The sequence below is a fragment of the Cricetulus griseus genome, chromosome 9 (assembly GCF_003668045.3).
Source record: "Cricetulus griseus strain 17A/GY chromosome 9, alternate assembly CriGri-PICRH-1.0, whole genome shotgun sequence".
In the NCBI taxonomy this organism is placed as follows: domain Eukaryota; kingdom Metazoa; phylum Chordata; class Mammalia; order Rodentia; family Cricetidae; genus Cricetulus; species Cricetulus griseus.
Genome location: NC_048602.1, coordinates 10,978,792 through 11,003,695, shown reverse-complemented (window position 1 = coordinate 11,003,695; position 24,904 = coordinate 10,978,792). Strand labels below are relative to the sequence as shown.

At 54.9% G+C, this 24,904-nt stretch overlaps 1 protein-coding gene across 2 annotated transcripts; it reads right to left on the bottom strand.

Moving 5' to 3' along the window:
• Positions 1 to 4,370: 4,370 nt before the first annotated feature.
• Bbc3 (BCL2 binding component 3) lies at positions 4,371 to 13,361 on the bottom strand. 2 transcript variants are annotated; one of them, XM_027431042.2, is made up of 4 exons: positions 13,040 to 13,361; positions 10,277 to 10,565; positions 8,690 to 8,880; positions 4,371 to 5,453 (listed from the first exon to the last, which is right to left on the bottom strand). In XM_027431042.2, the coding sequence occupies exons 2-4, from the start codon at positions 10,548 to 10,550 to the stop codon at positions 5,337 to 5,339; spliced, it is 582 nt and encodes a 193-aa protein (XP_027286843.1). In that variant the 5' UTR covers positions 10,551 to 10,565; positions 13,040 to 13,361; the 3' UTR covers positions 4,371 to 5,336. The 2 variants fall into 2 exon arrangements, with proteins under 2 accessions (XP_027286843.1, XP_027286842.1); XM_027431041.2 differs by lacking the exon at positions 13,040 to 13,361 and adding an exon at positions 12,273 to 12,422.
• Between the last annotated feature and the right edge of the window lie 11,543 nt (positions 13,362 to 24,904).

Genomic DNA, 24,904 nt, shown 5'->3' with positions numbered 1-24,904 from the left:
GGGGGAGAGAGAGAGAAACCCTGTCTCAAAAAACAACAAAAAAGGAATAATATGTTAGTTACAAGGCTAAAGAGACTGTTCAAAGGTTAAAGTACTAACTCTTGCAGAGGACCTGGGTTTGATTCCCAGCACCCAGATGGTGGCTCATAACCATTAGTAACTCCAGTTCCAGGGAATCTGACCCCTGCCTGATGCGCAAGTACCAGGTGTGCATGTGATATACGGACAGACATGTAGGCAAAACATGTTTAAAACATATACACTTACAAAATAAAATTGGAGCCGGGCGTTGGTGGCGCATGCCTTTAATCCCAGCACTGGGGAGACAGAGGCAGGCGGATCTCTGTGAGTTCAAGTCCAGCCTGGAAACAAACAAAAAAAATGGGTTGGGTGGTGGTGGAGCATACCTTTAATCCCAGGCACACTCTGTAGCCTAGGCTAGCCTCGAATCTGGCGCTCACAGAGATCCGCCTGCCTCTGCCTTCGGAGAACTGGGGTTAAAGGTGTGCGCCACAACCTCTGCCCATCCAGCAACAAGTACCAGCCCAGTGATATTTTTAAAGGAGAAAATAAGTATGTCAAGACTGAAAAGCCCATCTTTTCCCAAAGTAGCCACAGCACGGTGGGACATGTGCGAAGCAGAGGTGCTCATCCATCTTGCCATGGTCACAAGGTGGGCCTCAAGGTGAGGGACCGCTTACTTCCTGCATCCCTTGGGTAGAGGCCATGGTGGCTGCAGCTGCTTCCTTTTCTCCTGGGTTTATTTTTCGAGGGGCCCGTTGGATTTGCACAGTGGAGCTTCTGGCTTTGAGTGTCCCTTCCTAGGGACTCTGGTGATGCAACGGGGAAATTTTCTACTCTCAGTCCTACATTGTGTTTGAGTCTGTGAAAAGATGGGGAAGTGGGGGCTGAAGAGGCAGCTAAGCAGCTCAGAGCACTGGCTGGACTTGTGGAGAACATGGGTCCAGTTCCCAGCATCCACACAGCAGCTCATAATCCTCTGAAACTCAAAGGGATCCAATGCCCTCTCATATGCTCTACAGGCCCCAAGCAAACACACGGTGCACACACACACACATGCAGTCACTCAATACACATATCGAATAAAAATCTTTAGCAGAAGAAAAGTAGGCTGGACGGAGGCAGAGATGGGCAGATAACTACTGCATAACATGTTAAGGGTCAGCCTGGAATATATGAGAACCTTTTATTATGTATACAACATTCTGCCTCCGTGTATGCTGCACACCAGAAGAGGGCATCAGATCCCATTACAGGTGGTTGTGAGCTAACATGTGGTTGCTGGGAATTGAACTCAGGACCTCTGGAAGAGCACCCGGTGCTCTTAACCTCTGAGCCATCTCTCCAGCCTGAGACTCTTAGAAACAAAAGTTAAAAAAAAACAGGTACCAGGTATCAGCAACACATGGTATAAAGGAACCAAATTAATATCCTAGGGCTGAAAAAGTGAACTCAGTAGACCTAATAGGATGGAGGTGAGAATCACAGAGTTGAAAACAGTAAGAAACTTTGCAGCCGGGAAAAGTAGGGAAAGGGTCAGCAAGATGACTCAGCCAGTAAAGGAGCTTGCAGCCAAGCTTAAAAGACCTGAATTTGTTCCCCAGGACTACATGGTAGCGCATAAAACCTGAAGCCCACAAGTTGTTCTCTCTCTCTCTCTCTCTCTCTCTCTCACACACACACACACACACACACACACACACACACACACACACACAAGAAAAAGAACTTCAGCAGGGCAGTGGTGGTGCACACCGTTAACCCCAGGACTTGGAAGGCAAAGGCAGATCTCTGAGTTTGAGGCCAGGCTGGTCTACAGAGAGAGTTCCAGGACAACCAGGGCTCCATAGAGAAACCTTGTCTTGAACAGCAACAAAAATTAAAAAAAAAAAGAAAAAACAACAAAAAACAAACAAACCCTCCCCCCAAAAAAGGTCTGTCCCTGTAAGGAATGTCAAATGTGGTGGCTTAAAATTAAACCAAGGGGCTGGAGAGATAGATGGCTCAGAGATAAGAGCACTGACTGCTTTTCCAGAGGTCCTGAGTTCAATTCCCAGCAACCACATGGTGGCTCACAACCATCTGTTATGAGATCTGGAGCCATCTCCTGGTGTGCAGATAGACATGGGAGCAGAATGTTTGATACATAATAAATAAAATCTTAAAAAAAAAAAAAGTTGAACCAAGCCAGGTGCTGATAGTACACACCTTTAATCTCAGCACTTGAAAGGCAGAGGCAGATGGATATCCGAGGCCAACCTGGTCTACAAAGTAACCAAGGCAGCCTGGGCAGTTACAGAGAAACTCTGTCTACAAAAACAAAACCAAAAAATAATTGAACGAAAGTGGGACGGTGGTGGCATACTCCTTTAATTGGGAGGAGGCAGAGGCAGGAGGATCGCTAGAGTTACTTCTAGGCCAGCCTGGTCTACAGATCCAGTTCCAGAACAGCTGGGGCTACACAGGGAAACAGAGAAAAAGAAAAAGAAAAAAAAAAAAAAGTTTTAAAGGCACAGTGCTTCAGTGGAGGTCAGAGGACGACGTGTGGACATTGGCTCTTTCCTTCCACCATATGGATCTGGGCGTTGAACTCAGGTGCTCAAGCCTGGTGACAAATTTCTTTATCTGCGGAGCCGTCTAGCTGGCCCTGAACTTACCATGTAACATTGTCAGACTGGTTGAACTTCCCGGGAATGGTGGAACTAACTGTGTTATTCTCCCCTGTGACTAGATCAGACTCGGTGCTTTCATGTGCCGTTGTGACCGTACTTGGACTCATTAGCACATACACTTTCTTCTGATGGAGAGGCCCAGAAAGGCGTGTGGTTTCATCAGATACCCCCTCTGTGTGCCCACAGCTCCCCCCCCCAGAAACTCCATCTCCCGTCAACTTCCTTTACTATCTCTGGCCACCAGAAAGGGACCGTGCCAGCATCCTGATTCAGTGGGCATCTGCTTCTCCCTGGGGTCATTGCAGAGCTGATACAGGAGAGGCCTCAAGCACAGCCCTGGCAAGACCAGTCAGTTCTCAGGAAGTGAGTGGGGAAAACTCTCCTTCCTCAAAATAACGCAAAGTGGGCTCTCAGAGCTGGGCTGACAGCGTGCTCGGCTTTAGGGCAGTGGCGCAAGCTAAGGTCACAAGGGGCCACAGAGGAAGCTTGGGTGTGATCGCAGGGCCAGGCTTGATGCCATTTCATCCAGGGCAGACAGACAGGGTCTGTCTCCTAAATTATAGTCCATTCATTCATTCATGCAGTGAATCTCAAGACCAACTGATGAAATAAATGATAGAACCTTAGACCCTCTGCCCTTTTTTTTGGGGGGGGGGGTCGGGGGATGAGTCAAAGTTTCTCTTTGTATCCTTGGCTGTCTTGGAATTCACTTTGTAGACCAGGCTGGCCTCAAACTCAGAGATCTGCCTGCCTCTGCCTCCCAAGTGCTGGATTAAGGGTGTGCACCACCACCACCCAGCTGGAGTTTACCCTCTTAAGGCTGCAGCAGTGGGTACCAGCTCCGTAACTACAACTTGTCTGCCTCTTTTCTCTTGGTATGCACAATTGAACTCAGGGGTTTGTGCACTGTTGGGCCACACCCCCAGCCCCTCACTGGGGGAATCTAGGCAGGGGCTCTACCACTGAGCCACACCCCAGTCCCTCACTGGGGATTCTAGGCAGGGGCTCTACCACTGAGCCACGCCCCCAGCCCCTCCCTGGGGGATTCTAGGCAGGGGCTCTACCACTGAGCCACGCCCCCAGCCCCTCACTGGGGGATTCTAGGCAGGGGCTCTACCACTGAACCACGCCCCCAGCCTTCCTACTACTTTTTTAAAAATTACTTATTTTATGTGTATGGGTATTTTGTCTGCATGTAATGGTTGCCTGGTATCCTCAGAGGCTAGGTGTCAGATCTCCTACAACTTAAGTAACAAAGGGTGAGCTGCCCTGTGTGTTCTGGGAACTGAATGCAGGTCCCCTTGAAGAACAGCCAGTGCTCTGAAGTGCTGAGCCATCTCTCCAGCAGCTGTAACCCACTCCCGTTACTTTTGTTCTTTCTTTTGAGACAGGGTTTGTCTGTAGCTTTGGAGGCTGTCTTGGAGCTTGCTCTGTAGACCAGACTGGGGTCTACAAAGGTCCGCCTGCCTCTGCCTCCCGAGTGCACCACCACCACCCGGTTCCCATTACTTTTTTTTTTTTTAGGGCTTGTTCTCTCTTAGTTGCTCAGGCCTTCTAAGTAGCTGCCAGCTTGCCTTTTAGTAGGACTACCCCCGAAGGGCCCCAGGAGTCCCGATCTCTTTTGTGCCCTCACAGGTCACCCACCCTGCCACTGGTAAGGCTAGCAAAAAGACTGTCCACTGTTCAATCTGATTTTATTGAAAAGGAAACATACAAAAATCATGTACAAAAAAAATTAACCAAACATGTACAGAAAATCCATTCCGGTATATCTACAGCAGAGCATGTACAATATTTTACAGGCTGGGCCGTCCCTCCCCGCTCCCAGACTCCTCCCTCTTCTGAGATTTCCCCCCTCCCTGACTCCCCATCTTCCCCCGCAGCGCTTTGCCCTGGGGCCTAAGGCTTCCGCCAATATCTCCCACCCCCCAAATGAATGCCAGTGGTCACACGTGCTCTCTCTAAACCTATGCAATGGGATGGATGGGGACTGGGGGGGTGGGGTGGGGGTGGTCCCGGGCAGCGCACAGGATTCACAGTCTGGACCCCTCCTGGACACCCCCAGATGAAGGTGAGGCAGGCATCGGTCACCGCCCGCCGGCGGTTCAGGGAAGATGGCTGGGCACTGGGCAGAGAAGGCCGTCACATGCCCCCCCATTCTCTGGCTCCAGGAGGCTAGTGGTCAGGTTTGGCTCATATGCTCTTCACAGACCCCCTCCCCAGGAGGAGGGGGGGAAGCACCAGGGGCCTGAGGCCAGGCCCAAAGTGAAGGCGCACTGGGGACACCCCCCAGCGTCCCCCCTGCAGCTGGAACGGGCAGCCAGCACCAGCAGCCTTTCCTGAGATGGTGGTGGGCGGCAGAGGCAGGCGGCTCGGTCCCCACCCCCTCGGTCACCATGAGTCCGTCAGCCCTCCCTCCCCTGGCTTTCAGGAGGCCAGGGTCCTCCAAGTCCGTATCTCCATCAGTGCACCCAGGCTGCCTGGGCTCGAGTGGCTTTCCTTGCTCGCCCCTGGGACAGGCAAGGCTGGCAGTCCAGTATGCTACATGGTGCAGAAAAAGTCCCCCGCGCTGGCCAGGTTGTCAGAAGGCGGAAGGGGTCCTGCCCCTCAAGTCCCCGACGTCCCTCGAGCGGGTGTAGGCACCTAGTTGGGCTCCATTTCTGGGGCTCCGGGATCCCTGGGTAAGGGAAGGAGTCCCATGAAGAGATTGTACATGACCCTCCAGGGCGAGGGACGGTGTCGATGCTGGTCTTCTTGTCTCTGGGGAGAGAGAGAGAAGCGGGAATTAGCTTGGACCTGCAGACAGTCGGTGAGGGGGCAAAAGGCGTGGATTCATGACTGGTCCCCAAAACGGATCTCAACCCTCTTACACCAGCCTTGCTCCAGACCCCCATCCACCAGGAGGGAAAGGCCGGTGTCAGAATCATCACAGCATAGAGCCTAGCACAAGGCAGCCAGTGGCTCTGGCTTGCTGTGTGACCTCTACACCCAAACACCTCCTGTTGCCCAGATAAAGTCACCCCGCAAATCACAAGGGCTCTACCGGGGGGAGGGCTGAATCGTAGCCCGTTCAAGGTGAGTGAGAGACGGGCATGACGGCTGTCTACATCCTAGCACCTTCATATGCTGAGGCTGGAGGTTTGGTGCTAGGTTTCAGGCCCCTTTCTGGGAAAACCAAACCAAACCAAACCGAACAAAAAGGCTGATAGGACATGGAAAGAAGAAAAGGGGCCTGCAGCTTTAACATTTCTACAACAACGTAGACCAGCAAAGAGCAGCCTGCCATCTTGGCAAGGCTGAGAGAAGGTGCCTCTTGGCTGTGCTGGGCTCCGTGGGACCTTGTTCTCTCCCGGTTGGCGGAATAAAAAAAATGTGTCTTCTAGCATCCTCTGTGATGGCACAGGGCCTGTGATCTCAGCTACTCCGGAGGCTGAGGCAGGAGGATGGAAAGTTCAAGGCATGCCTGGGCTACAGAGCGAGGTAGTTCAAAGCCAATCTGGATAATTAAGTAAGACCCAGTCTCACAAAGAGAAAGAGAAAGAAAAAGGAAGGGAGAAAAAGGAAGGAGGGAAGGGAGGGAGAAAGCAAGCTGGGCACGGTGGCTTACGTCTTTAATCTTAGAATTTAGGAGGCGGACTGGAGAGATGGCTCAGCGGTTAAGGACAGACTTTGGGAGGCAGAGGCATGTGGATCTCTGAGAGTTCAAGGCCAGCTTGGTGGTCTACAAAGTGAATTCTAGGACTGCCAAAGCTACACATATAGTGAGACCCTGTCTCAAAAAAAAATTAGAAGAAGAAGAAGAAGAAGAAGAAGAAGAAGAAGAAGAAGAAGAAGAAGAAGAAGAAGAAGAAAAAGAAAGCAAAAAGGCTGCTTTTATTTGGTTCCTCTATGGGGTACAGAGCCAAGCAGATTCACCTGGCTTACCCTCTTGGCTACAGAGGAGAATATAATCCACTTCAAAGATGTCAGATTAATGACCAAAGTGGAGTCCACGCCCAAAGCTAGCTGGGGCTTCCTGAGCCCTCCTCTTCACCCTTGCAGCTGGGAGAGGGAGAGAGTGGTAGGCACCACCTTGTGAGCTCGATAGGGGTCCTATCTAACCATATCTAAGTTAGGGTGGGCCTGGAGCACTCAGCATTCACTCTGGAGTCGTCAGCACATGAGCCAAGTCAGAGATGGACATCTCTTAGAAAGGAGAAAAGAGACGGCGGTGGTGGCAGTATGACTTTAATCCCAGCACTCTGGAGGCAGAGGCAGAAGGATCTCTGTGAGTTCGAGGCCAGCCTGGTCTACAGGGTGAGAACCCTGTCTTGAAAACTAAACAAAACAAACAAAAGCCCCTCCCCTGACAAACCGTTATATTTAAGACATGATTTCATGTAGCCCAGGCTGTCCTATCACTAAACACGTTAACGATGGATGACCTTGCCCAGCAGGTCCTAAGGCCTCCAACAAAGCTGCCGTCACACTCTGGGCTGAGGAAGGAGCCCGTGGCTTAGTGTCTGCTAGGCAAGGAGTCTACCAACTGAGCTACAAACTCCCTAAACTTTAAAAAAAGCTTTATTTAATGGTCTCCCTCGGAGACCACAGGGAGTCTGATTCCCTGGGTTTACACAACTGGATTTACAGGCAGTTGTGTGCTGGAAAATAAGCCGTGGCCCTCTCTCTGCAAGAGTACTCTTCACCCCCACCGAGCCCTTTTTAACACACACTATATATTTATACATATAACATATAATATTACACATAGATATATACATGTATATATCTATATTTTAGTTTATCATGTGTGTCATATTTATTATGTGTGAGCAGCACCGGTGGCGGTCGGATAAGACTGTGCAGGAGTTGACTCTGTCCTTCCACTGTGATCCCTAAGGGTCGAACTCGGTTCATCAGTTTTGGTAGCAAGAGCTTTTCCCCTTCTGAGCCATCCCAAAGGCTCTTTCGTCTTCATTTTTGAGGTGGGGTTTCACTAGGCTGCCCAGGCTGGCCTTGAACTTTCTTCCTCCCTCCCTGAGTAGGTGGGAGTACAGGAAGCTGCCACCAGGCCACGCTACTTGACGTCATATGTCCTCAGTGGTAGGAAACCAGGGGAGGGCATGGAAGACTTTAGGAAAGCAGCAGTTGGAAGACGCCAGAGCCAGGATGGGAGCTAAAAAAAACAACGCCCTGACCGTGCAAGTAAGCTTGTGCAAAAAAATAAATAAAAATAAATATAAAAATAAAAAAAATAAAACCTGCCGGGGGAGAGCAGCGGCTGGGAGGAGGCCCCTTTACAAGGAGGCAGGAGACAAGAAAGAAGACTGGGGAGCAGAGCGAGCCAGGGGCCTGCCTCCATCCAACACCAGTGGGCTCTCTCTCTGTCTGTCTCAGCTTTTGCCTCCCTGTTGCAATCAGCAAACAATGCATGGGCCATGTGCAGAGTGCACAGCGCTGGGGGTGGTGGGTGGAGGGGTTCCTTGAGGGACTGGGACCCGGGAGGAAGGGTGGGGGGTGGGTACCGAGTGGCAGGGCCTGGCCCGGAAGGTGCGGGCGCGCAGCAGCCGGCGGGGGGCGCTGCGGGGCGCAGCTCGGAGGGGGCGAGCGAGCGAGCGATGGAGCGGGGCGGGGCGGGCGCGGCGCGTTGCTGACTCACCGGCTATAAATAGCCTGGGATATAGGAGCCGTCGCGCGCGCCGAGCGCCGCCCTCAGTCCCCGCGGCCGCGGACTCCGGGCTGCACCGCAGCTCGGGACGGCGTCCTCCGACCGGGATGGGGGAGGGCGGGGGGGAGGCGAGCCTGGAGCCCCGGTGCCGAGCGTGCTCATCCCGGATCCCCGCTGCCAGCCGATTCCTCTCCCCCACCCCCCAACCCCTCCACCCCACACCCCCATCTGCCTGTCCCCGGCGCGACCTCGCCGCGCAGCGCAGCGCGCTGGGCCAGCAGCTGCGGCACATCTGGCGGGGGCGAGCGGGCCGCCCCCTTCCCCACCTGCCCCGCCGCCCTGCACTCACCCGCCGCTCGTACTGCGCGTTGAGGTCGTCTGCCATCCGCCGCAGCTGGGCCCCGATCTCCCGGGCCCACTCGTCCTCCTCCCCGCGCACTCCCGGGGCTGCCTGGGTGGGGCCGCCCGCCAGGGCCTCCGGGGCGCTGGGCACGGGCGACTCGAGGTGCTGCTGGGCCGGTGACAGAGACGGCTGAGGACCTGGGAAGAGGGCAAGGGGCGTGGTCACCGCCCACCCAGTGGGCCTGGAGGCAACTAGGGTAGCAAAGGCCTGCGCCCCCCTCCTCCTCCTCCTCCTCCTCCTCCTCTCCGATCCGCTCTAGGCATCCCTCACGCTAAGAAAGGAAGAAGGGGGTCTTGAGGAGGTGGCTCTGGGGGGTCACCTGGCTAGCCAGCTGCCCACTAAAAGCCCCGTTATCACTGTGGAAGTTCCTCAACTCATCCCACCTAAGTATCCCCTCTTCTGAGACGCGGTCAAATCCAAAGCCTGCTTCGGTTGACAGGCACAGGGAAACTGGGGTCCCCCCCCCACACCCACACACCCTGAGAAGGGGCCAAGGTCACGCGGGGATACAGCCACTGACCCCACCCAGTCACTACTCCCAGGTCTCCAGCAGCTCGCTCCTGCCCAACCACAGTGAGGCCACACCTCCGGATGTGGTGGCATTGGCCTGATGACCAGAAGGCCAGACTGGGGCTGCCCTAGAGGACTGGGGTGTGGGGTGGGGTGGGGGTGGCAGAGGTACTAGATCCAGTCCTTCTGCCCCACCCCCCGTGGCGCTCACCCCTCGCCCCTCCGTCCTGTGGCGCGCGTGCGCGCACACACACACCCACTCCAGGTCCTGGGGGGGGGGGCTCAGTTTCTACCATTTCTGAATCTAGTCCCGGAACCCGGGGAAAGTTGTAAAGTTTTTCCTCTCTTTAGCCCCTGGGTTCAGGAGACTCTATGGGGATGGGGTAGGGGGAGGCAGGGGGTGGGGGGGAGAGGGGAAGGGAAACCCAGATGGTCATCCCCTGGCCCCAGCCGGGCACCACAGGGTTAACAGCCCATCAGGCAGGGGACCTTTAACCCTTCCCTCCCTGAGCCTCACCCTCTCCCCGAGGGGGGACTTTCCCAACACAATGGCCCCTCCCCCTCCCCTTCCTCCCCGGGGAGCTGCGGGCTAGCCCGGCTAGTGCCAAAGAGGATCAAATGCAAGGGAAAGGCCTCGGACCCCTCCCCAAAGTCCTGAGGTGACAATCCTCCCACTGGCCACACTCCCCCTTCCTACAGCCATCCTCGCAGGGGGTGGGGGGGTGGGGTGGGGGTGGGAGGGTCGCCCAGGGACCCGGGCTGTGGGGGTGGGGGGGGTAAGGGAGCAGAAGAAACAGCTGTTGCCCGAGGCCCGGGAAGGGACGTGGGCTGCAACTCGGGGGACTGCAGTCAGATTCCAAGAGGGACTTCCCGCTCGACCCGGCCCCCTCCATCCCTGTCTCCCACTCGGTCTTCCTGCTTCTTGCTACACACAAAGACCACACTGGCCACACCCTCCCGGTGGCCCCACTCAGCTGCGCTCCCGCTTCACAGCTTTCCCCCCGGTGCGGGGTGGGCACTCACCGTCCGGGCGTGGGCCTCGGGGTCGGCTGCGGGGACCCCCAGGCCAGCGGGGGCCCCCCAGGGCGGCGGTGACGGCAGGCGGGGCGGTGGGGGCGCAGAGGTAGGCGGCCGGCAGCAGGGCTGGGGCGGCAGGGGCGGCGGGCAGGCCGGGCTCGCAGAGGCCGCAGGACACAGCGGAGGGCACCAGGCGGCCAAGCGGGAAGGGGCGCGGACTGTCGCGGGCCAAGCCCTCTACGGGCTCCGGAGAGCTGCCCTCCTGGCGTGCGCGGGCCATGGCGCTCCCTGGAGCCTGCGGGGACATAGCGGGGAGGTCAGCGGGGCGACTGCAGGGGGGCTGCGGGACCCCACCCTGCAGACACCCCGCCTGGAGGTCACTCACGCCCACGACGGGGGGTGACCCCAGAGGGCAGCCTGGGCCGGGACACCTGGGGATGGGCGCGTGGGGTGGGGGGGGGCACAGACTGCTTCTGGGGCTCGTGGCGAGCCTTCCAGGCAAACTGCCTAGGACTCAGGGCTTGGGCCAGGGAGAACTTTCCCAGCACAGAGGAGCGCAGCAGGGGTGCTGGGGCTCCCAGGACACACTGGGCTGTCTCAGGACCCGTGTGTGTGTGTGTGTGTGTGTGTGTGTGTGTGTGTGTGTGTGTGTGTGTGTGTGATGGGAACACGACTCAGACGCCAAAGAACTCACAGAACTGCCCAACTTGACCTCCACCCCACCAGACCAGTGAGGTGGTCCACTCAGAAGCACAAGGGGACACACTTAGACATTCACACACAGCCATCCAGAGACCTCCTCCTCCTCCCGCCCCAGACACCCATGCTTCAGTCTCACACTGACCCAGTGCTGACATGCCCGCGCTCACCCATCCACAATGCAGCCAGCCGTCACACAGAAACACAACAGACACAAGTCTTCAACGTGTTTCTCCTGCATACACACACAGACATCCCAAGATACAAGACACCCCTACTACACCTTAGCGCGCGCGCACGCGCGCGCACACACACACAATTCCAAAACACACCTGAATGTGCAACACCCCCCTCCAACTCTGAGCTCCCAGGATACAACGGCTACACACAGACACATGTCATCACAACCGGATGCATCATCCCCTCGCATGCGGGGCAGCAACGCAAGAGCAAGGCGGGGAGGCACCAGACACTGCTGGGAGAAGCGATCGGTCCAGCCTCTTCTCCCAGCCCCAAAACACCACAGCCAGCTGTCAGCCCCAGAACACGCAAGCACACACACACACACACACACACACACACACACACACACACACACACACACAGAGCACACACACCTAAAGCAGAGACAGAAAACACTGGCCTCACGTGACTGGTATAAACACTACAGAGAGGGGGAGAGAGAGAGAGAGAGCCACATGACACATACGAGCCAGGGATCACAGTGACAAGCCCCTCAGACCCAACACACACACACACACACACACACACACACACACACACACACACACACGGCGTGCAGACAGGCTGCCGCTGCACCGCCTAGATCTTCCCCCCTAGCACTCCATCCTCAGCGTGGAGATAGAGCCTTGGGTCCCCTTGCCAGTCACAAGTCACCCAGGGAGCGATCAGGCACTGGGTGGCACCCCATCCCAAATGCTGGGTGCAGCAGATGAATGTCTCGGAGACACCCAGAGACAGCGCGCGCGCGCGAACACACACACCACACACACACGCAATGCACACTCGGGCGAGACCCCTGCACACCAACACAGCTCACTCAAACGACACACAAACACAGCTCAAGTGTCGCTCGCCCCCCACCCTCCATCGCCCGCACCACCACCAAAGCCACCAGGGCAGGCGACAGATCCACACACCCCCACCCCCCCGGCCCTAGTCACCCCTCAAGAGCACAGGCACCCAACTCTGGTGTGACAGTGTCGGGTGGCCACCCACCCCCGTACACGGAAAGGTGCGCCCCCCCCCACCCTGCCAGACACGCGGGGCCGGGAGGACTCACGCAGACACCCCTCCGGGTGACAAACGCCAACATCTCGGTGTAGGGGGGACACCGACTCGTGAGCCAGAGGCGAGCGCAAGCACACCCAGGCGAGACCCCTGCAGATCCACACAGCTCCGCACGCGCGCGGTCCCCGCCGCCCCTCTGCTGTCACAGCGCACCCCCTCCGCCCGTCCCCACGCCGCCACGTGCGACCGCCCCGCCCGCTCGGAGCGCGCGGGGCCAATAACCGGCTGTTGCTGGGGCGCAGCCCCCGCCCGCGGGAGCCGCAGCCTCCACCGCCCCCTGTCGCCGCCCCCGGCGGGCGGGCGGGCGGGCGCGCGCCCTGGGTGTGGCCGATCCTCGGTGCCACCCCCCACCACACCGACCCTCCCGTTAGTGGAGGGGAACGGACGGACCCGAGCGAGCCCAGCCGGGGCCACCCGAGCTCCTCCCCGGCCGCACTGGCCACCAGGGGGCGCGGGCGAGCCTGAACCCCATTGTTTGTAAACAAACCCGCCAGACCGCTGTGGCACCTGTGCGCCCAGACCCGGCGCCCCGAGTCCCAGGTGCTTCCTTCCGGCCGGGCCGGCCCAGTCTGGGTCCCAGGGACCAAAGCTGGGGCACAAGGCAGCGGGGATGCAAGGACACCGCTCTCTCTGCCCCCCCCACCCCGCCCCGCGCGCCCACCCCCGGGGGGGGGGCATCCCGTCACCTCCTCCAGGGAGCCCCCCCGGGCCTAGGCGCTCTTAGTGAGCAGCATCGGGGGAATCGGGGTGCGCACTCACCCCGGGGGCATGAACACGCCGGAGGAGGGCGGCGATGGGGTGGCGGGCCGCTGCCTCCAGGAGGGCGAGCCCGCCGAGTGGCTTTGCTCCTGGCTGCTGCTGCTGCTGCTGCTGCTGCTCTAACTGCAGTGGCTGCTGCTGTTGCTGCGGCTGCTGCTGCTGTGGCTGAGTCTGGCGCGTCCTCCGTCTGCGGCCGGATCGCCGCGGATGCCTACTCTCCGGTGTCCCCGTCGTCTCCTCCCGGGTGCCCCGCTCGCATGTGGCTAAGCGCGCCGCGTCTCAGGCCGCCCGGCTCGCCTCGCTCGCTCGCTGTCTTGCTCGCTCGGCGGCAGCCCCGCCCCGCCCCGCCTCTCGCTGGCTCCCACGCCCCGCCCCGCGCGTGACGCCAGGGCCCCGCCCGCGGCCGGGGACAAGTCGGGGCTTGCAGGCGGCCGCCGCGCCCCCCTACCTCCCCGCGCGCGCTGGGGGTTTCCCTGCAGCCGAGTGGGCGGGGCGGGGCCCTGGCCAGGGCAGGCGGAGCACCGTGGGGACAGCCTCGACCCCGGGGTGGCCAGACATAACACGTTTGACACACTGACACACTGACTGGGACCCACACCCACAACTCACACCCGAGGAGTGAACTCTCAGACCGACCCGCTGGCGCACCGGGGTGCACCGAGCCACTGGGACAGGGAGTCACATGCCATGCCACATACCATGCCACAGGTACAGAGGCACAAACTCACACCCCCAGATCCCCTGACGGGGCTCCCAGGGACAGGCATGGAGAGGGACCGTCCCACACATAGTTGCACAAACAGTGCTCAAAGCAGGGCTCAGACTCACAAGCCCTGTCCCCAGGTGCTTACAGCATTCACACCACTCCTCAGAACAGCTTCCAGCCAGGTCCCGCAGGACACCCTCTCCCCCCCCATCCAAACGACACCCCGAGACTGACACCCCTAAAGCACACCCATGAGATTGCTCTAGCTGGATTGTTAAGTGACCCTCCAAAACAGACCAAATCCGACACAGAAGAAACTGACCGCCTGACCTGTGCTTCACAAAGTCACTCCAGTGACAGGTTCCTGCTAAGTGGCCCCGATGGTGGGATACACTGGTGAACGTGCACACCTGGCCAGGCGGCCCATCAATCTGGCACCGGACCCGTGGGGAGGCGGCGGCAACCCTGAGAGCTCCTGGCACTGACATGCCCGGGCAGCCCCCTGCACCCTATTTCATCCTGTCTGCTGTTTCTGTTCCCTTTTCCTTTTCGGTCTCTAGCTGTCATTTCCCTCCCCTAATAAAACAGAATGACCTTTCCTCCTCCGGAGCCTCGTCAATCGGTGTCTCTGGCACCTGACAGGCTCTTCCGGGTCTCACCCAAACCCAGTCACCTCCCCAAGTATATGACTCACCTGTGCCCAGTCCTGGGATGACCAAGAAAGAATGTCAGAAAAGACACTTGTGAACATGGACAATGACACCTGTCTTCCCAGAACTTCTGGAGGCTGAAGCAGGGGGATGGCTGCCAGGTTGGAGCCAGCCCGAGACAGATAGCGAGTTCCGGGCCAGCCTTGAGCACAGGTCTTTTTCCAAAAGTAAAGCAGGTGCTGGAGAGATGGCTCGTTGGTTACTTTGCCAGGCCTTGGTGGTGAACGGCTTTAATCCCGGTGATCCCAGCACTTGGGAGGCAGAGGCAGACAGATCTCTGAGTTCAAGGTCAGTGTGGTCTACAAATGGAGTTCCAGGACTGTTACACAAAGCACCCCTTACTCAGAATAAAACAAAAAGCAAAAACAAAAAACCCAAGAGGTTGTGGAAAGATTCTAAGATGCAGACGTGGCCGATGACTCCAAAGACAGTGTCTCCCAGACACAGCAGGACTGTGTGACACCCCACCCACACAGGTTCACAACACCGAGAAGGGGAAGTCCACACAAAGTCCCACTTCTAGCCAAGAAACTATCTGCAATTGATACCTGCTGGAAGAGGGAAAGTCAGTTGTCTTCAGAGGAGTGTCACCGGGCAGACCTTAGGCCAGGAGTAGTTGGCCAACACCAAACAGGCTCCATGGCCTTTTTGTGTGTGCTTTTTTATTTAGTTTAGTTTTGTGGCTTTATTTTTTTCTTTTTGTCTTATTGTTTTGTTTGTTTGTTTGTTTTGTTTTTTGTTTGTTGGGTTTGATTTTGTTTTTCTAAGACAAAGAGAAACAATTGGGGGGTGGGAGAAGGATTTGATCAAAACATATCAAATAAAATAAATAAAAATAGCTAGGTATGGTGATGCACACCTTTAATCCTAATGCTAGAGGCTGAGGCAGGAGCATCTCTGTGAATTTGAAGCCTGCAACATCTAGGCCAGACAGATATATATATATATATATATTCCTGTCTCAAAATAATAACAGCAAACCAAAAGCATAAAGAAGGAAAGAAGAGAGACAGGCAGAGAGACAGAAAGGCCAGATTCTCAACTATGACCTGCCCCAGCACCAGGAACTTAGATCCAGCAAAACAAGGGTCAGAATCTCAGGAAGACCTTCCTATTTCAAATATCTGAGACTGTAATTGGCTTCTAGAACCCCCACTGCTTCCTGCTGGGTCCTTTCTTTCTCTCAGGGTTTTTTGTTTTGGTACTGTGGACTAGTGCCTGGTACGGAGTATGAGGGATGGGCTGGGGAGACGTCACTCCAATTCTTTATCACTTTACAACCCCATCCAGTACCCCCTCCCCCCACACACACACCTCACCAATTTATAGAGCAACTCATTGATAAACATTTACAGGCAATAAAAGGCTCTCTTTTGGGGACAAAAGGTTTGATGAGTTGGAGTATACATTTTGCTGGGTGTGGTGCCCTGAGCCTGTTATCCCAGCCCTGGGGGCTGCAGAGGAGGGAGGCTAGAGAGTCCTAGGCCTGCAAGGGGAGACGATGTTTCAAAAACAAAGACAATACTTGCCTAGCAGACACAAGGCCCTGGGGTCTATCCCCAGCACCACACATATACAAAATAACTAAGTTAATTAACTAATCTAATTAATTTAAATTAATTAATAAATTAATGACTGAACAAATTAAACAAAAAGCCCCAAATGTATGTGGCTGAGGATACGGCTCAGCTGGTGGAGTGCTTGAATAACGAAAATAAAACCCTAGGTTCCGTCCTCAGCATAGCATAAAAGCACACAGATGTGGCGGTGTGTACACCTTTAATTTCAGCCCTTACAAGACATAGTCAGGAGGATATGGCCATTAACAGCTACATAGGAAATTTGAGTTGTGCCTAGGATATATGAGACCCCCCCCACCACAAACCAGGAAACCATAGTGAATGCCAGTAGATGCAAAGATCTTTTCTTTCTCTTTCTTTCTTTCTTTCTTTCTATCTTTCTTTCCTTCCTTCCTTTCTTTCTTCTCTCTCTCTCTCTCTCTCTCTCTCTCTCTCTCTCTCTCTTCTTTCCTGTTTGTTTTTCAAGACAGGGTTTCTCTGTAGCTTTGGAGCTTGTCAGGCTGGCCTCAAACTTAGACATCTGCCTGCCTCTGCCTCCTGAGTGCCATGATTAAGGGCATGGGCCACTACTGCCTGGCTTCTTTCTTTCTTTTGTGTTTTTGAGACAGGGTTTCTCTGTGTAGCCCCGACTGCCCTGGAACTCACTCTGTAGACCAGGCTGGCCTGGAACTCAGAGATCCACCTGCCTCTGCTTCCAGAGTGCTGGGATTAAGGACATGTTCCACCATGTGTCAGCTGTGAAGGTATATTTCTAACGGTAGGTCATGTTTAGAGGCGCCAGCGCAGCCCAGCTTTCTACTTATCAAATGAGCTGTTTCTAGGAAGTCATTAAATGCAGGTCTGACAAGAAGGCCTAATCAGTATTTGCTGTCGTCATTAGTAGGGCTAATTAAGAACAGCGTTTGCTCTGGGCCTCACAGTGAAGTAGCTGTGAAGGGGACAGGCAGGCTCTTGCCTTTGTCTGTTTTTTGCCCTGGGCCCTTCTGTCACTATCCAGTAACCAATATAAGACCCAGCGGCAGACCAGACTGGCTGGAATTAAGTTTGGAAGGAATGGGAATCTGACTGGGTAGAGTTGATGTGGAGATGAGGCCTCAGCGCCTCTCATTGGCCCTCCAAAGTCAACCGTCCTGTCACCCCAAACCAGATAGTAGAGCTATCATTAAAGGATAGTGCCAGGCAGTAAATGCCGCATGTTTTTAATCCCAGCACTCAGGACACAGAGGCAGGTGGATCTCTGTGAGTTCGAGGCCAGCCTGGTCTATAGCTCGAGATCTACGACAGGCTCCAAAGCCACAGAGAAACCCTGTCTTAAAAAACAAACAAATCAAAAATAATAATTATAATACAATTAAAAAATTGAAGCCAGGCATTGGTGTCGCAGGCCTTTAGTCCCAGCACTCGGGAGGCAGAGGCAGGTAGCTCTCTGTGAGTTGGAGGCCAGCCTGGTCTATACAGAGCGAGTGCCAGGATAGGTTCTAAAGCTACACAGAGAAGCCCTGTCTGGAAAAACCAAAACCAAACAAACAAAAAAGTGAAAGGAAAGCTGGAGATAAAACTCAGCTGGGGCCATCAAGATGGCTGCTCAGAGGTGGGTGGTGATGGCGTGGGCCTTTTCTTTTTCCTCTAGAGACAGGGTTTCTCTGTACAGCCCTGGCTGTACTGGAACTTGCTTTGTAGACCAGGCTGGCCTCGAACTCACAGAGATCCTCCTGCCTCTGCCTCCTGAGTGCTGGGACTAAAGGCCTGGGCCACCACCTCCTGGCTCTTCACCTTATTTTTTAAGACAAGGTCTCTCCACTTGGGAGGCAGAGGCAGGCGGATCTATGTGAGTTCGAGACCAGCCTGGTCTCCAAGAGCTAGTTCCAGGATGGCCTCTAAAACCACAGAGAAACCCTGTCTCGAAAAACCAAAAAAAAAAAAAAAAAAAAAAAAAAAGACAAGGTCTCTCACTGAAGCTTATGTATCGGATACACTAGCTGGGGACTGAGTCTGGGGTCCTCTTGTCTCTGCCTCTCAACGCTACAGTTACAGACCCACACCACAATGCCCGGCTTTATGCGCATGTGCTGGCACTGAACTCAAACATATGTGGCAAATATGTAACCCACTGAGCCATCCCACCAGCACACCCCCCCCCCACCCCCCCGCTCCAAAGGGCTGCATTTTTGAGATCACTTTAACTCTCAGACAGTGGCTCTCAACCTGTGGATGGCAACCCCTTTTGGGGGTCCAATGACCCTTTCACAGGGGTCACCTAAGACCATCGGAAAACACAGATATTTACATTAACGATTCATAACAGTAACAAGACTAGCTACGAAGGGGCAACGGAAATAATTTTATGGTTGGTGGGTCTCCGCAGCATGAGGAACTGTATTGAAGGGCCGCAAGGTTGAGAACCACTGCTCTGGGGTGACAGAGATTGAGTAATAGATGCCACCTCCATTTTTGTGTTGAGGCTGTCTTTATGCGTCCTAACAGGACTCCCTGCCCAAGCTCCTCAGAGCATCTTCCAGGAGGCTCGGAAGCTTGAAGAAGTCACAGATGAGAGACAGAGGTGAGGTGCCCACAAGGGACACTGAGAGAGTCCAATGTCATCAGAGTGGAGGGAACCTAAGCGGCCAAATGGGAAGAATTAAGAGATGGTGTCAGCAGAGTGCTTGGGCAGAGGGGTTATTCTAGACTCAGGCCTCTTCTCCTCAGCTGCATGGATATTTAGGACCGAATCAATTTTTTTTTTAATTTTATGTCCATTGGTGTTTGTTTGCATGTATGTATGTGAGGGTATCAGATCTTGGAGTTACAGACAGTTCTGAGCTGCCATGTGGATGCTGGGAATTGAACCCAGGTTCTCGGGAAGAGTAGCCAGTGCTCTTAACCACTGAGCCGTCTCTTCAGCCCCACGAATAAACTTTTGTTGTGGGGCATTGCAGCATACTGAGTGACATCTGACCTCTCTGTCCACAGGATGCCACAGTACCTCTCCAAACAAGGCAGAATATTCCCTGGAGTGAGTGCAGGTGTACCTCAGTGGTGGAGCCCCTGCCTAGAATCCCCCAGTGAGGGGCTGGGGTGTGGCTCAGTGGTAGAGCCTCTGCCTAGAATCCCTCAGTGAGGGGCTGGGAGCGTGGCTCAGTGGTAGAGCCCCTGCCTAGAATCCCCCAGTGAGGGGCTGGGGGCGTGACTCAGTGGTAGAGCCCCTGCCTAGAATCCCCCAGTGAGGGGCTGGAGCGTGGCTCAGTGGTAGAGCCCCTGCCTAGAATCCCCCAGTGAGGGGCTGGGAGCGTGGCTCAGTGGTAGAGCCCCTGGCTAGAATCCTGCAATAAGTTAAACTGAGAAGCTAGTGCAGCCCCTGGTGCACCTCTGTAATTCCAGCACTGAGGAGGCTGAGGCAGGAAGCTCAGAAGTTCAAGGTTGGCCTGATCCGCTTACATCCCTTTTTGTTCTTCTGGAGCCTGAACTCAGGGCTGTAGATGCACAAGTCTAGACATTCTGTTGCTCAGCTGTATCCCCAGCCCTTATTACTTCTCTTCGTTCATTTGGTTTCACTTTCTGAGACAGGGTCCCACTGTGTAACCCAGGCTTCAGGCTGGCCTGGAACTTGCCCCAGTTAGCCTGTTCAGCCTCCTAAGTACTACTATGACAAAAGTGAGCCACCATGTCCAGCTTGCTTTTTGAGTGTGTGTGTGTGTTCATTGGTGTTTTGCCTGCATGTATGTGTGTCTATGTGAGGGCATTGGATCCTTGCAATTGGAGTTACAGACAATTGTTGACCTGTCATGTGGGTGCCAGGAATTGAACCTGCTCTTCTGGAAGAGCAGCTAAGTGTTCTCTCTCTCTCTCTCTCTCTCTCTCTCTCTCTCTCTCTCTCTGTGTGTGTGTGTGTGTGTGTGTGTGTGTGTGTGAGAGAGAGAGAGAGAGAGAGAGAGAGAGAGTATGTGTGTCTGCCTGTCTGTCTCTGTGTCTCTCTCTCTGAGACAGGGTTTTTCTGTGCAACCCTGGCTGTCGTGGAACTCGCTCTGTAGACCAGGCTGGCCTCAAATTCACAGAGATCCCTCTGACTCTGCCTCCCAAGAGCTGGGATCAAAGGCGTGCACCACCACACCTGTCATGCAGACAGTGCTCTTAACTGCTAAGCCATCTCTCCAGCTCCCCATGCCTAAATTTTTAAATTTTATTTTGTTTTCTTTGAAAAAGAGTCTTATTATGTAGTCCAGGCTGGCCAGGAACTTGAGACACTCTCTCTGCCCCGGCCTCTCAAATGCTGTGATTACAGCCATGCTCTGCTGCACCAGTCGTGTTTCTCATTCTGAATGTTAAGGTTCCTTCAGTGGCCTTCTGCACAGTGCAGTGGCTAAGGCCCCAGACTCTGAAGTCAGCTTCCCAAAAAACTTAACAAAGCAGCTGGGCAGTGGTGACCCACACCTTTAATCCCAACACTTGGGAGGTAGAGGCAGGTGGATCTCTGTGAGTTCGAGACCAGCCTGGCCTCCAGATTGAGTTCCAGGAGAGCCAGAACTATGCAGCAGAAACCCTGCCTTGAAAAACAAACAAACAAAAAAATCTTAAGAACCTTTTTCTGCCTCTCTTTTGTCTTTCTTTCCTCATGTGTCCCAAAGTGGAACAAAGGCCTGTGTGGACTTTGAAGTGCTTGCAAGTCGTTGAGTGCCGGTCGGGCAGTCACGCATTCCCTGTGAGATGCTGGCTCCAAGATTCCCATGTCAGTGCTGAGGATGAGGCTCTGTTGTAGTGGCTGCTAAGCATTCACGGGGCTCTGCTTTCAGTCTCAAGCATCCTGTAAGACTAGAAGTGGTGAGCCAGGTGGTGGTGGCGTACGCCTTTAATCCCAGCACTCAGGAGGCAGAGGCAGGCGACTCTCTGTGAGTTCCAGGCCAACCTGGTCTACAAGAGCAAGTTCCAGGGCAGTCTCCAAAGCCACAGTGAAACCCTGTCTTGGGGGGAAAAAAAGGGGGGGGAGTTGGTGGAGAGATGGCTCTGAGGATAAGAGCACTGCCTGCTCTTCCAGAGGTCCTGAGTTCAATTCCAGGCAACCACATGGTGGCTCTCAACCATCTATCATGAGATCTGGTGCCCTCTCTGACCTGCAGGCATACATATAGGCAGAACACTCTATACATAATAAATAAATAAATAAACCTTAAAAATAAAAGGACTGATGTGCTTGCCTGTAGTCCCAGCACCTGGGAGATGAAGGAAGGAGGGTCAGAAGTTCAAGGTCATCTTGGACTATGTAGCAAGTTTTAGGCCACTCTGGGCCATATGAGACCCTGTCTCAAGAAAAAAAAAATCTTAAATGAAATAAATAAACAGATGTCAGCCAGGCATGTCGGTTCAAAACTGTCATCCCAGCACGCGAGAGGCTGTGGCAGGAGAAAGTGCTGTAAGTTAGAGGCCAGCCTTGGGTTTTATCAGACTGTCTCAAAAATAAAGTCAAACAAGCCGAATTTGACGGCGAAGTTCTTTAAACTCAACACTCAGGAGGCAGAGGTGGGCAGATGTCTGTGAGTCTGAGGGCAACCTGGTTGACACAGTGAGGTTCAGGTCTGCCAGGGCTACAGAGCGAGCCTCTGTCTCACAAAAACAACAACAACAAAAAGCAGTTGTTAGCTCAGTGTGGTGCTCGCTTGTCATCCCAGCACTTGAGAGACTGAGGCTGGGGATTGTTGTGAGTTGGAGGCCAGCCTGGGCTGCATGGTGAGAGCTTGTCTAAAATATAAAGATGAAAAACATTTCTCAAAAGCAGCAAACTGCAGCTCAGGAGTTGGGAAGGACTTAACTTTGCACCGCAGGGCCCTGGCTCGGATGGGGAGCGACATCCTGGGTCCCTAAGTGGGGCCGGGATTCATGGGGCGGCGGCGGGGCGTCCCAGCGTCCGCAGGGTCCGGGCTGCGCGCGTGTGAAGGTTACAGCTCGACGCGGGGCGGAGGCCGCGCTGTTGCTGGGGTCTGCGGGGCCTGCCTGCCTGCGCCCTGCCTCCATCTCGGCCAGCCAGTGAGCGGTACCCGCCGCCGTTGCCAGGGGAAACTCGCCGCCCCGTTACCCAGCAACAAGCCTGGCCCAACCAGGCGCGAGGAGCCCCCAGGCCCCGCCCGCCGCTGCCCATCGCGTGCCCAATGCCAGGCGGGCAGAGCCGGCCCGGCTCCCGGAGACGGCGAGAGCTCTCATTGGCCGCCGCCAAAGTCCTCCCGGATCTGGGGGAGCCCTCGGTGCAGGGGGGGGGAAGGGCGAGGGGGGGGAGCCGGACCCCGGGGAACTGCGCGCTGCGCGGGGCCTGCAAGCCTGTGACCGGTTGGGGTGAGACCTCTGGCTGTCCATGCTGCCCTCCGCCTTTGCAGAGCAAGGGTGTGCAGTTAGGGTGGAGACAGGGGATGTTCAAAGTGTCCCCCCGCCCCCCAATCCACTGCTGCAGGGTCCCATGGAGTCGGCCTTGGCAAAACCTCCAACAAGTATTGCCCCTTCCATAAAGAGACCTTTGCATGGTGTCCCCAGGCAGGCAGGGAGTGACTCAACCCACGCTCTTAACAGAATTCAGAGCCGTGGCCGTGGAAAGCAAGTTGGAAGATTTTCCAGAAAAGAAACCCTCAACTGTGGCCTCACAAAAAAAAAAAAAAAAAAAAGTGGGACACAAGATAACAGTGATGCTCGCCTGTCATTCCAGCACTCCAGAGGCTGAGGCAGGAGGATTGCCAGGAGTTTGAGGCCACCTAACAAAACTCTCAAAAACAGAAAGGCAACACCCTCTCCCCAACACACACAATGTACTCAGCTATGTCTGGAATCATAAAAACAAGGACCTTGACAGCCATGGTGACATCTACCCTCAGCAGATGACGCAGAGGCAGGAGGATCTCTCTGTAAGTTACAGGATGGCCTGGGCTGCATATTGAGCTCCTTTTCCAAAACCAAAAACAAACAACGCAGGAATAAACAAAAGCAAAAAACAAGAGCCGGGCGCTGGTGGTGCGCGCCTTTAATCCCAGCACTCGGGAGGCAGAGGCAGGCGGATCTCTGTGAGTTCGAGGCCAGCCTGGTCTCCAGAACGAGTGCCAGGATAGGCTCCAAAGCTATACAGAAACCCTATCTCGAAAAACCAAAACCAAACCAAACAAACAAAAAAACAAGGACATGAGCCTGAAATGGCAGTGCACACCTCTTGTCCCAGTCCTTGGAAGGAGGAGGCTGGAGGATTCAAGTCCAGCATGGGCTAAGTAGGAAATTCAAGCATAGCCTGGGCTTCAAAACAAGTCTGTAATCCCTAGGGAGTACAAACCCCAGAAGACAAGGCTTGAGTCCCATCTAAAATGGAGCCAGGCCTGGCGTGAGGGGTGGGAGGGGAGGTGGGGAGGTGAGGATGAGCCTCAGTTCAGAGAGGGCTTGCAGGTGTGCATGAAGTCCTGAGTTCCATCCCTGTGAAGCTGAGGACAGAGGTCCATCCCTGAAATACCAAAAATAGGGAGGTAGAGGCAGGACGGTCATGAGTTCAAGGTTATCTCCGGCTACATAGTAACTTTTGGGGGCCGGCCTGGATCATTTGAGAAAGACCCTGTTAGGAAAAATTAGAGGTGGGGGGGGGCAGGAATGTCTGAAGGATACTTGGGAAATGAGGTCCCTTGCCTCATCCCACAGGACAGAGAGACTCGGGAGTCTGGGAAGTAGATCCTAGGATGCTCCAAGCCTGATTTGCCATACTGGTGCTGATAGAATGTCCCCCTCCCCCAACCCCCAGTCACCAGACCCTCAGGAGTCTAGTTCATCCATTCGTGTGTGTGTGTGTGTGTGTGTGTGTGTGTGTGTGTGTGTGTGCCTGTCCCCCTTTCTCTCCTGAGAGCACTTGTTCTGAGGGTCCAGCTTGCTCATCTCCCAGAAGCAGGGTTCCTGACCTCGTATCTGTCGTATACTCCTTAGCACCCACCCCATCCTGTCCCCAGGGTCCCAGGCCTCAGAACACCACAGACCCTGCACAGATTCTGCCCTCAAACATGGGTCAGAGAGAGCAAATCCAACCCTTAAAGGGGACAAGGGGGTGGGGGTTGGGCGACGTCTTGGAGTGCTCCAGACCTTCAAAGTGAATGAATATGATTGATGGCTGTAATTCTAACACCCAGGAGGCTGAGGCAGGAGGACTGCTAAGAGTTCCAGGTGACACTGGTGGGCTACAGAGTGAGACCATGTTTTCATAAAGACACAGTGATACCGGCCTGTATTCCCAGCTACTTGGGAAGCTGGGGCAGGGGGATGGAAAGTTTACAGTGTGTATGGACTACAAGAGCAAGTTCCAGGGCAGCCTGGTGACTAAGTGATAATTCCATCCTTAGGGGGGCAACTCTGTCTCAGAATAAATAAAAAAAGGGGGGGGTGTAGTGTGGTGGACGTGGAAGTAGCTTAATGGTGGATACCTTGCCTAGCATGGGTGAAGCCCTGACTCCGTCCGTCCCCAGCATGGATAAATCAATACATGAAACAAACAAACCAACAATTAAATAAATAAAAGGAAAGTGAAACCCGCACCAGACACAAAGCGGCAGCAAATGAGCATCATCAGAAAGACCCCAGGCCCAGAAGATGCAGAAGTCTGCCACCACCCTTGCAGGGCTGGAAGCCCCCAGTCTCCAGGGACCCTGACACGCGTTCTTCAGACACTTTAGAGAGGCCTAGATTCCTCAGTTCCCCACCCGAGGGACGCCCCAGGCGCCGGGCTGTGAGCTCGGGACCCCAGCTCCAGTGCTCGCTGGAGCCCAGGTGCAGCCCGCCCCTTCCCTGGTACCTGGGGGGAGGGGGCGGAGACTAGGATTACTCAGCCTCCAGAATGAGGCGATGACATCATCCTGGGGGGGTGACTAATGGC

Excerpts from the sequence above, each read along its gene's own strand:
- Bbc3 (XM_027431041.2), bottom strand. The coding sequence starts at position 12,305 with ATGTTGGCGTTTGTCACCCGGAGGGGTGTCTGC. Across the intron at positions 8,881-10,276 it reads CCGAGGCCCACGCCCGGACG|GTCCTCAGCCGTCTCTGTCA; the intron begins GTGAGTGCCCAC and ends CCCTCTTCCCAG. Across the intron at positions 5,454-8,689 it reads ACGCGCAGTACGAGCGGCGG|AGACAAGAAGACCAGCATCG; the intron begins GTGAGTGCAGGG and ends CTCTCTCCCCAG.